Source organism: Sander vitreus, chromosome 17 (assembly GCF_031162955.1).
Source record: "Sander vitreus isolate 19-12246 chromosome 17, sanVit1, whole genome shotgun sequence".
NCBI classification, from domain to species: domain Eukaryota; kingdom Metazoa; phylum Chordata; class Actinopteri; order Perciformes; family Percidae; genus Sander; species Sander vitreus.
Window position 1 is genome coordinate 25,648,921 of NC_135871.1, and position 16,482 is coordinate 25,665,402.

The 16,482-nt window shown below is 41.0% G+C and overlaps 1 protein-coding gene and 1 long non-coding RNA gene across 4 annotated transcripts in view; one reads left to right on the top strand and one right to left on the bottom strand.

Moving 5' to 3' along the window:
- The first annotated feature begins 452 nt into the window (after positions 1-452).
- LOC144532372 (uncharacterized) lies at positions 453-16,298 on the top strand. 2 transcript variants are annotated; one of them, XR_013503341.1, is made up of 3 exons: positions 453-648; positions 12,469-12,818; positions 14,245-16,298. It is a non-coding gene; the product is annotated as an uncharacterized LOC144532372 (long non-coding RNA). The 2 variants fall into 2 exon arrangements; XR_013503340.1 differs by having other exon boundaries at positions 12,469-16,298.
- The window catches only part of LOC144532371 (contactin-associated protein-like 4), a 78,133-nt gene continuing 70,700 nt past the window's right edge, over positions 9,050-16,482 (bottom strand). For both annotated transcript variants that reach the window (XM_078273088.1, XM_078273089.1), the window contains 3 exons: positions 14,238-14,453; positions 12,535-12,606; positions 9,050-10,249 (listed from right to left, as the gene is read on the bottom strand). In XM_078273088.1, coding sequence (XP_078129214.1) covers positions 10,053-10,249; positions 12,535-12,606; positions 14,238-14,453 — 485 coding nt within the window. In that variant the 3' untranslated portion in view covers positions 9,050-10,052. The remainder of the gene's footprint in view (positions 10,250-12,534; positions 12,607-14,237; positions 14,454-16,482) is intronic.

A 16,482-nucleotide genomic window follows, 5' to 3' on the forward strand; every position in this document is an offset into this window, starting at 1 on the left:
GTACCTTAAGGCTATTTAAGGCCTTCGAAGAAATAGATATAAAGGAATAATTCAACATGTTACTTTCTTTGTGAGAGTTTGATGAAAAGATTGATACACTCTCACGTTTCTGCACTAAGTATGGTACTGGAGCCAGGAGGTGATTAGCTTAGCATAGCATAAAGACTGGGGAACAGCTAGCCTGGCTCAAATTTGAAAAAATCCACCCTCTAAAGCTTACTAATATATAGTAAGCAATGTTATTCCAATATTTTTTTTGTCAAATTCAGAGAATATCTCCTCACGGTCACCTAGCTCTCTGTTTTCTGTGTGCGCTGAAAATGGCTGTGTAAATGCAAAACAAACAGAAAGGTGTGCAAGAGCCAAAAAACACTATTCCAGCCAATCAGCAACAGGTGGAGCTTGCAAGTAAGTGATGGGGGCGGGGGAAGGCAGCGGCCGGGCCAGGAAACAGGAAACAGGAAGAGTTGGCAAATAAACAGCAAAAGACAAAAAGGACTGAAGAATACAAATTTAAAAAGAAGTTGTATGACCGGGAAAGAAGGAAGAGCTATGTCAACATTGGTGAGGCGTTTCAACCATGGATTCAATGCTGCAGAAACCTCCGTGATTTCAAAGGAAAGAAAACCGATGAGTCGTTATGGACAAGTGAGTAATAACGTTACCTTCACTGTTTCACTGTTTGCTGTATTCAACAGGTCAGTTTAACCCCGTACGTTTGCTATTGTTTGTGATGGCTGCTCCCAACTGGCTGGCTTTACAGCAGTAGCGACAGCTTGGTAATCTACCACCTAAAGTGAGCTAAGATTGACAGAAGTGGTCGCTATGGCAATTTGAGTCCATGAATCTGGGGGGCAGAGATTCTGTAGGGGGGGGTTGTCCTTGTTTGGCAGTTGAGTTCAAATATCAACGATCTTCGCGCAGCATCACTTACTGCACCTTTAAGTGTTAAGTTAAGGCAAGTGAATTAGTGACCAGTGGGGATGACAACACGCCTCAGAGCTCACCTGCCTGACAGGCAAAAAGGAAGGAAGCACTCTGTACATCTTGCACTAGTGCACAACTGTCTAAATATGGTCTCCATCTATATCAACATCAAAATATACAATGATGACAGACAAGATGGGACTTGTGCCTGATGTTTGAATGCATTTCTCATCAACAGGTTCGTATGATATCATATGAAAACTTATGCACAACAATTTGTATTATATCTTACAAAATTACAGCCCAATGGTCACTGTTAGGCCTACGTGACAGTTAAGTTTACAGCCTGTGTTTTTCATATTTTAATACATGCAGAAGTTCATGATAAAATATGTCCCGCAGAAATGCTTGACAACATTCCTGAATCTGCACCAAAAACAAATCACTTGTTTCCTGACCCACAGCTGAACTTTCCAACAAATCTAATTAAAATCTGGTCACACTTTTGAGATATCCTGCCGACTAACAAACAGACAAACAGAAACAATTGGGAGTGTTCTTGGGACCGAAAACAAACCCTCCTCAGAGGAAATAATACATTTTCAGTGTGAAACTGAGAAAATGTTTGATGGGATTTTTTGTCTTTCTACCCAAAAGCAGAGGATATCTGAAAATGTGTTGATTTGCTGACTGAGCCAACAGAGGGTATTGTTTGGCCTTTAGCCTCCTGTGTCCTAACACACTGATTAACAAACATGGCAAAACTCATTTCTAACTAAAAATCTGCCCTTTTTGTTTCCAAATTAAGAAAAGCAATGAAATAACTTTTTTAGCATAATGAAAAGCCCCACTCGTCTCTGGATGAGATGGTTGAGAATAAACAAACCCAATTATGCTCACATGAATTGATTCAGATCTCGTTGTAGCTGCAGGTGCCATCTTTCTGTCGAGAGTGAATTTATTCCAACTAATTAGGATGTTGTTGGGATTTTAGTGAGAAATACATGATATATTTAAATTAGGGTTACTTGTTTGGTGAGAATTGGTGTTATTGCTGAATATAAAATGTGGCCATATGGTAGAGGTAAAAATAAAAAGACAAAAGGCAAGGTAATTCATATGTTGGATTGGATGCATATATGTGCTGGCATGGTTGCACAACAGTTGTCTTTGTCACCATGCAAAGACAATGAAGTCCCTTTCTAAAGAGGCTAATAAAAATAAAGAATTCAACATGCAACAGACTTATCAAATCTTCGCTGACTGCAACTTTTCTGCATCTTATCTCTTGATTCTTGTTTTAAAACTAACCTGTTCACTGATAATAATAAAAAAGCAGCCTCTGCCTCTGATATGCAGAACTTTTATATGTTTTGGAAGCCCTGCAGAGTTGTGTTTGGTAAAAACTCTGGAGATTGGAGTAGAATATAAAGGAAATCAAGCCACAGCATGGCTGAGAGATTGTGTGGGATGGCGGTTGTTGAAGTAACACAATCAGTGTGTTCATGTATTCCGACTTAACTGTGAATGAACAAAAACAACTTCCAGCCAAAGTGTTGCTTTCTTCTCGATGTCCATCCAAAGAGATTCCCCCTGCTTTTCAGCCATCATGCTGGAACGGTTTATTATTTAGATGAGGGGGAAAGACAAGCAAGAATCTCAGATGAGATTAAACTAGGCTGTATGAAGGTTAGCATAGTGCAACAACCCTGGATGAGTTGTATTTACTATCTAATATAAGACAGACAAACTGGCAGGAGATGTGGAAGGAATAGGCCCTTTTCACATGTCATTGCAGGGCAAACACAAGTGAAATTGATCAAATCAAATGAATTATGGTCCAGTTCTATTTAGTGTGTCACAGCCATTTCAGTAAGCCAGCACCTGCATAGCTCATACCAGGGCCCTGGCCCCCCTTAATGGAACAGGGCCATAATTAATGTTATTAGTTACACCTGTTTGCCCTGCAACGACATGTCAAAATGGCTGCTGTGAAAAGGGCCTTTTGAATCACTAGTCTTCTATATGTATTCTACAAAGTATATAAATACTCAAATTCAACTGTTACTGAATTCACAAAGTAACATACGTCGAATTTAACACTAAAAATAACTTTGGATTTGGGTCTAAAGGCAGATACACAAAGAGCAAAGTGCTAACGTGTTCACCCCCCTATCAACCTGACCACACACCTGTGTTGGTGTGCAGAACTTTTTTTTTTTTACAGAAAGGCTTATATTTGCTATCTTACCAAAACATACCATCTCATTCTAAGCACTTTGTCTTTAGTTTATTCCTTCTACGATGCAGATTTTATGATTATATGTACCCCCTGTCAATGTAGTCAAATAATAGCATGACAGTCTCTGCTTGACACCAGCTTATCTCTGTGAGTACCTATAGTAAGAACGTCAAGTATGAGAGGCTAAATGTGCTGACAACTTAAAAAACAAACACCTCACTGTAAAAACAATGTAGTTATTATATATGTTAATATAGAGAAACACTAGGGAAAGACAATAGTGCTGAGTACAGGCAGATGTGTTAACGGCAAAGCAACTACCCATTAGATGAAGCGGGGGAGGAGGAAGATGAGGGAGGTTGACTGTGTGGCAGGGAGAGTAAAGTTTTCCTTTTAACAGTGAGGAGATGACTTTCCTCAGCGGGAAGACACTTCATTTATCCTACAGGACAATGAGGGTCCATACACATGCAGGAAAACTCTGAGGCCATTTTTCTTTCAGGCGTTCTGAGGTGTCAATAAAGACTCAGAGGCTCCTTTGGTTGATTTGCTGGAATCTGTCACTGTCCTGCAGAGTTCAAGGATCGAGATCAACAGTAATCCATCTCTGCCTTGGCTCTCTGGACACTCGGCTCTGACCTTGCGCCATAAACAGCATTACTGATGTATTATAGCAACTGAGACTGAATAATTACACAGAAGAGGAGAGGACCTTTAGCACACAGCCTGGCACGCTCACGGATGGCTATAAATATGGATAGAGAGGTGTGATTTCAACCATCGCAAAACTGATTATATGCTAAGAGATAAACACCGTGTGGGTGGCCATTATGACTGAGCTGGAACACCAGCTCGGGTGATTTCCAAGCAGAGCTGTCACTCTGAACCTCATCTGTGTTTAATGAATATGTACATGGCTGCAAATGTGTTATGTAAAATACGCTTGGTCGCGGCTCTCAGCATCAGATACGACGCAAAAAGCACCCTTCAGTGTGTGTGTACAACACACCGCGGCGCGTGAAGATGCTGTCGTATTGAGAGCGACAATGGTAGCGAGTAGTATGAAAGGCCAAGATTCTGCATAGGGAGTGGTTGGGGTTAGCCTGGCTCCACCCTCCTACGTACTTACGCTCAATTTTCATTTTCCTTCAGTACTACATCTGGGTTCGCGGCACAGCCTTGGGTTTTCTCCAGCCAAATTTTTGGCGGTCCAATCAGCGAACAGAGGCCGTGCGAGTTGTGCCATTCGGTCCGTTGTGGCAACGCTGCCGAATAACCAGAAGTTAAAGCCCGAGCAAGAACAATCTTTGCTGAGTTTTGTTGATGGCCATGATGTTGTGGCCCTCCTCCCCACGGGGTTGGGGAAAAGTTAGATTTTCCAGCTCGCTCCGTTAGTGGTGAAGGAGTTGGCTAAGGCGAAAGGTAGCAATGCTAATGCTAAATATAAGCCTTGTCGTTCTCCCCTCTTGTTGCACATGTGCGTGACATACGGCACGACCAGATATTAGCGATTGGTTATGGCAGATCCAGAGTGGCTCTGGGCAGATCCAATAGTTTTAAACTTCAACAGAGTACCCGCCTTCAAGGAAGTTAACACTTGTCAATGGAGAGTGGCCAGACTCTCTGTACAAATGAAATGTACGCGAGTCTGGTAGGACCAGGCTAGGTCGGGGAGGTAAGAATATCATAAATAGCTGTATTTCTGTCACATGGATGTTAGTCTGTTTTGCCAGACCTTCCTCCACAGCGCTGCGGAGGAGGGTCTGGCTAGTCTACACAGCATTCTGGGATGGGAGAAAAACGTGCTCTGGTTTATTGGCATTTCTTTAAACAAATCACAATCGTCTTGGGTGGCGCTAAACGCACAATGGCGGTGCCTATGCAAAATAGCCTCTGGAAGGAACTTGTTTGGGTGGAACACGTGTACGTTCAAAAGTTGTTTTAGTCGTGCAACAGAAAACTCAGATTGGACAGATAGTCTAGCTAGATGTCTGGATTTACCCTGCAGAGATCTGAGGAGCAGTTAACCATAGTCCTCAGAAATCAACCGGAGTTTAGAATGCCCACACAAACAAAGTGGAAGGTGAGGGACATCCAGCGGAAATTTCCGGCGGCACCGGAGCAATCCCGGAAATGAAACATCGTCGATATAGACTACATGGATTTTAACATGTTAAGTTTTTAATCTGCATCTAGATTTGCATCAAAAAACATGTTTTCTCCTTTTCGGAATTGTAAAATTTCAGATTGATGACCATGAGTTACGGTAACCTTAATTCATCATGTTGTTTTATTCTTGTAGGACTGTTAAGCATTGATATGTGCATGTTCTCTAAAGTTGGTTGCAATTGCATTATGCATGTTCTTTCTAAAATAGACCACACTACAAGAATTTTTAAATCAATAAATATCTGTTTGGGGATTATCAAAATAGTGGTGTTTGGTGTTGAAGTTGGTAAAAAGATGATGGTGTAAAAAATAGAAAATAAGATTAATAATAAATGGATGTGTATATACCCTATACCTGGCACATTGAGGCATTATTGTTAGTATAATTTAATATGTGGTTCGTATTTGTGATATGTTGCTGTTGTGCAGCATGCACCATGGGAAATGTGAGATGAGAGGAAAGATGAGGAGGGAGAGGAGGGGGTTGACAGCCATGCTGTGATATCTGGTGTGGTGTAGGTGGGTAACTATCATTGTCACTGCTTTGAATAAAGTTGAAAAACAAAAGCATCCAGTGACAACTAGAACTGTGAAAAGGTTCCTGTGATTTAGGTGTCATGTGGTCGCACTGTGTCTTTCTCAACTGACATCTGCTGCAGCCGAGAAAAAAAAGAAAAGAAAAAAGTTGTCATGAGCTAAATTTGACTCAGTGGGAGTTTCGCTTCAGTAGTCCAACCTGTGGCCTGCATGCTGCTGACCCCTGACGACTGCACTGTCAGTGTCCAAACGTGGGCGGTCCACATGCTGTCAGCACGGCCTTTTTAGCAGCACCGTCCAGCTGACACAAGGGACAGCGGGATCTTGGCTGTGACACGGCCGGCAGCAGCAGCAGCACACAGCTGAGAAGTCTTTCAAAATCAATGAATGTCACATTGATATTCTCGATGCATTTCCTTGCATGATTATGATGGATGCACCGGCGATACAGAGCCAGAGGTCTGTGCTGTCGTTTATAATCAGGTGGTTTTTGAAGCTGTGTCTGTTTGAGCTGCTGCACTCCAATGGGATCTCTAATCAGTTAGCAGGCGGCTGTCAATTATCCAGATCGCATAGTGTTTGTAGAAGAACACAACATCACAAAAGCTCTTCTCTTCTGTTCATCACTTTTTTATTAAATACAGTTTTAGTTATTTTTAGAGCAACTGTATTGACTGAGCAGGATGTAAAAGAAGGATGTGCAATGCATATGTCCACAAACTTCTTAAAGGAAAGTATAAGTTTTTAGTTTCTTAAGTATCTACTTTTAAAAACCTCCATTTAACACAGGATATGTCTGCGCCCTAATGAGACACTTCCACACTTCCACCGCTCCCTGTTCAGATCCTCCAATCAGGGCCAGGGAGGGTGTCTAACTGCGTGTCAATCACTGCTCATGCACACGCAATAAGCTCGTTCGAGAAGAGCCAGGTCTGCGCAGAATTGATCACCGGCGATTGCCGCCCAATTCATGCCGGTTAGATTTGTGTCCGACTTGATCCCGACTTGCTCTGACGTCATGCACACGTGGGCAACGATAACCTCACGAGATCAAGGCGGCCGCAGTTCTGAGATGCAGGCAGCGCAGTTGCTTTTCACCGACTGCAAGACCCAGGGAGACACAGGGCATGCTGATTGGTTCAGAATCGACTCAACATGATTTTAACTGCTACTGTCTGATTTAAAGGCTTATTCTGTACAAAACACGTGTGGCTGATAGTTATGTTTAGAAGTCAGAGAGACTAAATCCGTTCTGATTACGGATCATCTACAGTCTGTTTATTAACATCAGCAACAGATCACATGTAGAGCATTTTATTAAAACAACTGGAGACTGTGTACAAGCTGATATATGGTACAACATTTTATTAAATCGGAATCGGACCACAGTGTTTCTGTCACTTCCTGTTCAGCCTGAAGGCTGCTGGAATCGGCTGGAAACTGTCCGACTTGACAGCGGATTTTTGTCACCGCCCCCTGCTGCTGACGCCTGCTCTCGTCCACTTTACAGGCGAGGCGCAGTTCATCTCGAACGAGCCTATTCATTCTCACTTGTGGGGGGAGGGGCTTAGGAGACCGTTTGGGCTTTAGCAGAAAGGGGGGAGGGACTGAGAAGTTGTTGATGTTCAAATTCTTTGGCTAAGTCCTGGACCGTCACTCACACACAAACAAAAACTTTAAACCTCTCTCCACGGATAAAGCAAACAAATGTAACCCTAAAACAACACTATTTCATGGAACAAAACTGACTCACATCACAGAAAAGTTTTATTTTACCAAGCAGTTGCCTGCTGTTTTTTTGTGATGCCGCAAAGCAGATTCACAAACCTTCTCAGAGTCTTTGCTGAAAGGTTAAATCCAGAACAGAAACTTGACAACCTGAACTTCTGTCTTACTGATTTTACTCTTCATCTTTTCCTGTATGAATGACCATAAAACACACACGTACATATGTTGACGTGTTACCCATATGTTTGTATGTAGGGCTTGGGGTTGGGCAGGGGATGCAGAATGGTGCACGTGTAATGAAGCAAGACAAGGACAAAACCATAGCATTGTAATCAACGTATCATTGTAATATTATCTGGTAACATTTAATGTTTAATAGTCATATTTACACCACATTTTAGCTGAGTCAGTCTGGGAGTATGCCAATGAAAATGGGCCGCAACCCAGCTTGAATTTGTTGCAGAACTCTATTTAAACATAACACAAGCCTGTTTTTTGCCCTGGTCCCTTTCAGAATCTGTTCCCTCCTGTTTCATTGCCATATAATAACTACAGTTTTTCCTAACAAATGAAACTCACATTTGTGGTGTTAGTTTCCCTATCGCAGTCTAATTTTAATAATCAGAATTATGGCATCACATTGTGACATAATTCAGATTTAGTTGGAAAAACATAATGTTCATATAATTGTCCTCACTTGGAATAACTGAGGTGATGATCTTGACTTATGATCTGAATTGGTGCTGCAGCATGTGTCATTACAACACGTCCTCTTGTTGTTCTCCCTAATGAGGTGTTATTAGAAGCATGTAAATAATACCTGCCGACACCACGCAGTCAGAGTCCGTCTGTGTGTGTGTGTGTGTGTGTGTGTGTGTGTGTGTGTGTGCAAATGGTCCGTGTGTTATCATTTCAGCCCCTAGCGAGGCTAGCCTGTGACAAGAATAAGCACGACTTCTCCAGCACATGAATGCTTCACAAAGCAGCAGAAGGTGAAGTTATCTCCTCTCTGCAGACAGATGCATTTTAATATCCATCAGAAATGTGACACTGTGAAGAATAGACCCATCAATAGCAACTTGGGGCATTATATTTTGTGATGAAAAAGTGGCAAAACAAATCTGGTCACAGCACAGCATTTAAGTGGAAATATGGACTTTGGAGTTTTTCAAACTTCAAAATCCAGTCATTTGCTTAAAGCTGGGGTACGCAGTTTTCTGAAAAAGGCAAAACAAATGCCAGAATTTGAACAAAAATTGTCCTCTGCCTGCAGCTCTCTCCTCTGTCCTAAACCCCTCCCTGGCTGTCAATCCTCTCCTCTCCCTCCAGTAACCTGCTCAAGTGTAAAAGGGATTGGTAAAGGGAAAAAGGTAATTGGAAGGTAGTTTTAGGGTTCTTGGTTGGGTGGGGAGCAACAATAGGCAACCGAGGAGACAGACTACTATGCAGAGTTTAACACGTTTATTTGATAAAACACATAAAAGCATTCAAAAACATCTAAAACACAGATACAGTAAAAGTCTTTGAATAAAAAGGGGGATTGAAATGTCCTTGTGTATAAGGGGTTTCACCGCCAGTCGACTCCCGTGTGCTGTAGTCGCTGCCTGTCCTCCCCAACATTGGCCAGCTCTGCCGTAAGCTAAGGAGAGGAGAGATTTGCGGCAGTAACTTCTCCTTAAAACATAAAATGTTTTAGTTGGAATTGTGTTGGGAACAGAAAGTCCACAGTAACTTCATCTGTCTCAATACCTTTACTCTTCAGAACTACATTGAGAGCTGTAGGCAGGAGAGCCACAGAAAGAAAGGAATATAAAGCAAAAGAAATATAAAAGTAATAATTCATCTGAGTTAAGTTTTTCTTGAAGCTGCAATATAATGAAAGAGAATCATGGTGGGTTAAACGTTTTGAGAACATGAGAAATGTGAACGGATACATTTTGCTTTGCCATACTTCATAAAGGAGGTGCAAAAAACAAAACAAAACGAAAAAACATGAAAGCAACTGGAAATTGAAATAACTAGGCTCTCTCACTCAAAACAGCAAACATTCATTATCCATGTTGGAAAATGTATTTAAATCACCTCGGACCCAACAATCCCATGAAAAATACAGTTCCTCATTTAGTCATTTCAAACATTTCAATAGGACAGAGAAAGGACTGATTGGTAGGAAGTGATCGTTTTAAGATTTACGTCATTAAATATTAACAATTCTACTGACAGTATTGATGTATTATAAATTCAACACGTTCCATGTGCATCTATATACAGTATTTACAAACATAAAACCACAGAAGCAAAAACAAAACAAAAGAAGACAGAACATGAATGTATTAGTTCTGTTTGTGTCTTCCTGTTGAGCCTCTGCTCGGGCTCAGTTTGTAGTGTAAAGCACTGAGGCTTGACAAGGCATCGCTGTCTCTCCTCAGCTCCGAATCTCCATCTAAACCTAAATAACATATTCTTTTTGGTTCTCACTCGGACCGTTCTGTGAGCTGGTCTGGCTGCTGAATGCCAACTCCGGGCTGTCTTCTGGCTTTACTGTTTTTACTTCCTGGCTCTGACACGTCCCTTTCCTCCTGTAGAGGACACGGGCCATTATGGCTAATGCAGACACGGTCACAAAGATCACCACTGCTATCACACCTGCAAAGCAGAGGAAATGGCAAGTTATAGCGGCTCAGCAGCGGTTGTCTCGCATTGCCAGACCTTCCTCCACAGCGCTGCGGAGGAGGATCTGGCTAGTCCACACAGCTTTCCGGGATGGGAAAAAAACGTGCTGTGGTTTATTGGCATTTTTTGTCAATAAACGTCGTTGATATAGACTATAGCAGTGGTAGTCTATATCCTCGACGTTCCACTTCCAGGATTGTTCCGTTGCTGACGGAAATACGCCGGATTTCACTCATTTAGGCCGGATATCCGTTGCCTTGGGCTTCCTTTATGTTTGCATTTTAAACTCCGGTCGATTTATGAGGACTATGGTTAACTGCTCCTCAGATCTCTGCAGGGTAAATCCAGACAGCTAGCTAGACCATCTGTCCAATCTGAGTTTTCTGTTGCACGACTAAAACAACTTTTGAACGTACACGTTCCACCAAAACAAGTTCCTTCCCGAGGCTATTTTGCAGAGGCGCCGTTGCTCCGTCTGGCGCTTAGCACCACCCAAGACAATTGTGATTGGTTTAAAGAAATGTCAATAAACCAGAGCACGTAACTTTCTCCCATCCCGGAATGCTGTGTGGACCAGCCGGACCAGCCAGACCCTCCTCCGCAGCGCTGTGGAGGAAGGTCTGACAAACGAGACTATAGCAGTGGTAACGTGGGCTCTCTTTACTCACGTTATAGGTCTGAAATAATGTTGTTTGAGAGTGGACTAATTAGGGACTAATCAACAGAAAAAAAAGACTTTCTTCACAGTGAAAAAATGATCTACAACATTGGACTGTTAGATACAAATACAAAACAACAACTGATTGCACAAGGATTTACCCCTTAAAGTCAATATTTAGAAGAGGCACGCTGTGTAAGTCTTTAAGCTGTGTAAGTCTTTAAGCTTTACACAGCTGGACACCTTTTCTCAATTCTTAATTCTTTCTCAAAACTGCTCAAGGTCTGGCAACTTTCCTGAGGATCATGAGTGAACGTTGATTCTCTAGTCATGTCAACAATTGTGGATTTGGATAAGCTGGAGGTCTGATTTGGATAGATTAAACGTTGCTGTGTTACAGACATTCCTGTGTAGCGTTGGCTTTAGTTTGGCATGCACCTGCAGCAGCTTTTCCTTCAGGGCTTCTCTGTGTTTTGCTGCATTGATTTTACCTGCTAGTTTAAGAAGTTTCATCTAGAAATGTACATGATTTCATTGACCAAAACGATCTTGAGACAGAGCCCTTGACAATTGTGGTTATCCTAAATTTATGATTTAACGTCATTATTGTACAGTGACAGAAGTTAAAAAAAATTGGTTTAACAATGGCAGTAATGATAACGGTGAGGTGAATTAGAGAGGAAAATGTCTTCAAAATAAAAGCCTCCACCTACAAGAAATGTATGTCAAATTTGTAATATGATATCCTTTTAAAAGGGTTCAACTACCTCAAGCAAGAATAAAAAGTAGTAGTTTATTTTGAAAATTGAGTGTTACTTACACAGACAGCTACAGTGGAGTAGATAGTTGCTGTAAAGTCCCTGCTAAATAATGTATGTTTCATACAGTAGCTAATTTGATAACTGTGAGGTTTATCTGAAGTTTATGCATGTACATGATGACAGTTGTCCCTTACATACTGTATACGTTAGGATATTTTAGCATGCAGGTATTATATTATAATTGAATGCTCTGTGACTTTATAAACCTTTTAAAATTGAACAGATTAAATCTGAAGAACCACATTGTAGATGAAACAATACATTAGGATAAAAAACATTAGGTTAGATTGCTTTCGCTCCATCGTTAGTGGTGCAGTCAGCCCATTTACCCCAGGCTCTCAGAGCAATTTCAGCTAATAGAAGGTCTCTGCAACGGTATTAACAAAAAAACAAAAAAGGAAGTACAGTCGCTGTACTCGGAGTATAAAGTAATTTGTATTCCAATTGGTTTCCTTTGTGGCACGGTCACATGGTTTGAGGGACAACCCAGGGCTTTCATTCAAACTAACTAACTGCTACACAGCATGCACATTTCATGAAAACGCTCCAAACCAATACATATTTCAAAACAAAGGAAAAGTCTACACAAAACTTAAATATACACATTGGAATTTGTAATATAACTCTTGAATTGTATCCATCAACTCACTGTCAGGTCTAACTCTATCTAAACTGAGCTCTTGTACATCATGTCATCTCTGCTTGCTTTGCAGACAGTTTCAGTCTCATGATTGAGGATAATGGCAGTATGACAGTGAAAAACGTTGCTGCTGCAGTACCTCCAATCAGAGCTGAGTCACTCCTGATGGCATTCACCAAAGGCTGACCTCTTCCCACTGATCCAGACTGGCCTGCAGCACAGAAACACAGAAGAAAGATAAAGGACAGCTGGAGATGCAGAAGTGAAGTGAGAAAGGAAAGACAAATGCAGAGGAAGCATCGCACGGGAATACAAAGAGTGATGAGAAGGAAAAAGAAGAAATGGTGAGCAGATGAGAAGAAAAGAAGAAAGAGAGAGGAGCAAGAAGGTCATTTGTGAAGTGAAAAATAGAAATGGAGAAAGGTACTGCAGAGAGATGCTCAACAGAGACATAACAGCAATCATTTACAGTCATATACCATCAGTCTGAGCAGATAAGGCATACTGGATACCACAGCACACCTCCACACAATTCTCTGTATGAGTAACCACAAGGGAAAGATATGGTAAAGGAAACTCTTCCCTGGTCTGCATTAATTTCCTCATCTAGTGACCATTAACCCAGTGTCTTTACATCATTAGACACCCAAAGGTCCCGTTGTAAAGTTTGAGAGGCAGCACCCACACAGAAAGTTTACGCCTACGATAACTTCAATACTGTTTATTAATTTAAACCCCTTGAGAAAGAGGATGCTCTAATTGTAGGAATTTACATTCAATATAGGGCTAGAGTGTCAGTGCGGTCAGCCAAAGGTTTCTAAGGAAACATTATGAAGCCTGGGGATTGGGTTTGCTACTTGCTGACCATTATCCTCTCACTTATTAAATCTAAAATACATGCAACACTTAGAACCTTAGTCCAGGAAACACATCTCCAAACACACCCCTTCTTTAACTACAAATCTCTACATTTGACATTATTTTTGTTAGCCATTCTACAAAGAACAACTTTTAGATTTCCTGTTTCCTTTGTTATCCATGATTTCTGTGTTCGCCATTCATTTATCCACTGTGAAAATCAATGTGCAGAGATTCAAAACACAGAAGAACACACACACACACACACACACACACACACACACACGTGTGGCTTTAGATTTGAGTCTGCATTGTACAATTGAGCACTGCATTTATGCTGATATTGAAAATTAAAACCATTTAGCTGATGAGCTAAATTTGCAAATTGACTTGTTCTACTAACAAAGGATAGTTTTCCTCAAGACCTGCATTAAAAAAAAACATATGCTATAGTCAAAAAAAGAAGAAAAAAATTGTTCAATGTACAGGCAAAACTTTAACTTTTCTCTTATAAGTGTTAAAGTTAAAGTTAAACTGAAGTTTAAATTATTGTCACTTTTTGTGGAAGGAAATATAAAGTGAGTAAATATAAAGTGAGTATGCTTCTGCAGCTGCTGTGCAATAATACATTTTAAAAGAGGATAGAAAACGTTTTTGGACATATTTGAGGGCAAAGAGTCAAAGTTTCCTAGTATCCTCTGTGTCAATGTTTTTCCATTGCAGATATTGATATTTGAGAATTGGGATTGCTGAGAGAAGCACTATGAATTTGTTTCTGTTAAATGATTGGTTGTCTGTCCTTTTACACCTTTTAACATTTGGGAAGTTATGTTATTCCAACTACAGTGTAATAAATCAAATCAGGATTTTTTCCACATATCACACACACTTTTTTACGTAATTATGAAATTACGTAATTAAGTACAGATGGAGCCTAAGGTGGTGAAAATGCCAATAAGGAAAACGACAACAATTTCCTCTGACCTGATAGGTGGTGTGTCGTTTCCGCTGCATAGGGATTGGCTGAAGTGGAGCCACAAATGGACTGGACCAGTGGGCCAGTAACGATGACGGGGCTGGGGACTGGGTGGAGCAGAGCAGCTTTCAGAGGGCTGATGGAGTTAAAGAGGACGGCAGACAGACAGCCTGTGAAACCCAAAGAGGCAAGCCGAGACAGCTCTGGATCCAACTCACCAGAGTCTGGAGAGAAAGAGAAAGATATATCATGTATCACGTGAAATATTTAGTACTACTCTGATTTGACCTCAGAAACCCTGACACATATATCAATTGCTGAATCAAAGTATGCCGATAAAGAAAAGCATAACTTTTTATAGTGGGCTTGCAATGGCAGTGCTACACCTGGGTCAGGGAAGTCCCACAGCCTCTCATCTTTTTAACACCCTATTTCTTAGTCGGTCTCTGAAGGCGCTCTTCAGAAAGAGCATAACTAGGTCATGACAAATAAAATTAAGTAAATTACAGTGAGGCTGTGTCTCTGTTACATGTTTGATCTGTCTGAGGCACACCAGGCAAAAGGAAACAAGAGCAGAGGTATTTTGGTAGAAAAGTCTTTCATGTTTAGAGGTTAAACTGTTCAGGCCGACTCCCTAGCTTAGTCGGATTTCATGTAATGCAGTGGCCAAATAATCAGTATCTGCTTTCATCACCTCCAAACTGTGTTCCAACATTTATTGTGACCTGTGTCACATTTTCTTGGCCATCAGCTCTGTAGACGGCCATATCGGTCTGTTTGTTGTTCCCACCACTTTGGTCCCGACTTCAACATCTCAACAACAAGTGGATAGATTACCGTGAACTTTTCTACAGGATGAATCCTACTGACTTTGGTGATCCCCTGACTTTTGCTTTAGCCACCATGAGGTTGACATTTGTGGTCATGAGTGAAATGTCTCAACAACTATTGGATGAGTTGCCATGGAATTTGCACACATTCATGGTCCCTAATGGATCAATTGTAATAACTTTGATCCCCTGATTTTTCATTTAGCACCTTCATCGGGTCAAAGTTTCAGATTGTTCAATACTTTGTTTTATGACCAAATACCTGTAAAACTAGTCTATATCACAACGTTTAATTTCCGGGATTTTTCAGGTGCCGGCGGAAATTCCACCGGATGTCCGTCACCTTCCGCTTTCTCTGTGTTTGCATTTTAAACTCCGGTCGATTTCTGAGGACTGTGGTTAACTGCTCCTCAGATCTCTGCCGGGTAAATCCAGACAGCTAGCTAGACTATCTGTCCAATCTGAGTTTTCTGTTGCACGACTAAAACAACCTTCGAATGCACATGTTCCACCAAAACAAGTTCCTTTCCGTGGCTATTTTGCAGCGGCACCGTCTTTGTGTGCCGTCACCGTGTTTGTATCAGCCCCTGTACTTTGTGATTAGTGCTAATTAGCTAATGTTATATTGTAGCATGCTGAGCCTAACTGGAGCCTCACAGAGCCGCTAGCATGGCTGTAGACTCTTAGATAGGCGCATGTATTGCTCTCTGCCACACAGTGTCTTTTTGATATTACCAAAGTTGTGTATTGTCAATTATACACATTGTGGCTTTAACGTCGACCAAGTAAGTAGCTTGATAACTTTAACCCTGTGTCATTAAACTGCATTGTCATATAAGGTTTTTTATATGACAGCTAACCGGTTTCAGCTGTCATATCAAAAATGTTATTAGTACTTTACCGTTTGCAGTCATCTTCCTGTTGTTTCCTTTTTAATGAATATTATTTGTTGATGATATGTTTGGCTCACACTGACACAGTTAAGGTATAATTTGATGTTTAATTTGATTTTCTCACGTCATAAACATTATGATCTTTCCTTCTGGTCTACCCGTGTCTTATATCAGGAAACACCAATGATTAATAATTAATACACTTATATTTTGTTCAGTTATTCTCTTAGTTAAAAGAGCCTTGTGCTGTTGCATTACTTGTGTTAACGTGGAAAAATATTTCTAGTTACATTCACTTCTGGTAGGTCTAACCTACCACCTATTAAATTGTGATTTGAATAATGTCTACCTTAGTGCCGGGCATTTATATTTATTTCTATGTTTGTTTTACCTGCTATATCGTCTAGACAACAGCTGTTCCGGGGATCCAACCATCACGATGGAAGTTTCCTTGTCTGATGAGGCAGAACCTCTCTGAAATGAGAGTCTGAGTGCTCTGCAGTTTAAAAGGCCTTGTCTGGGTTTGTGTA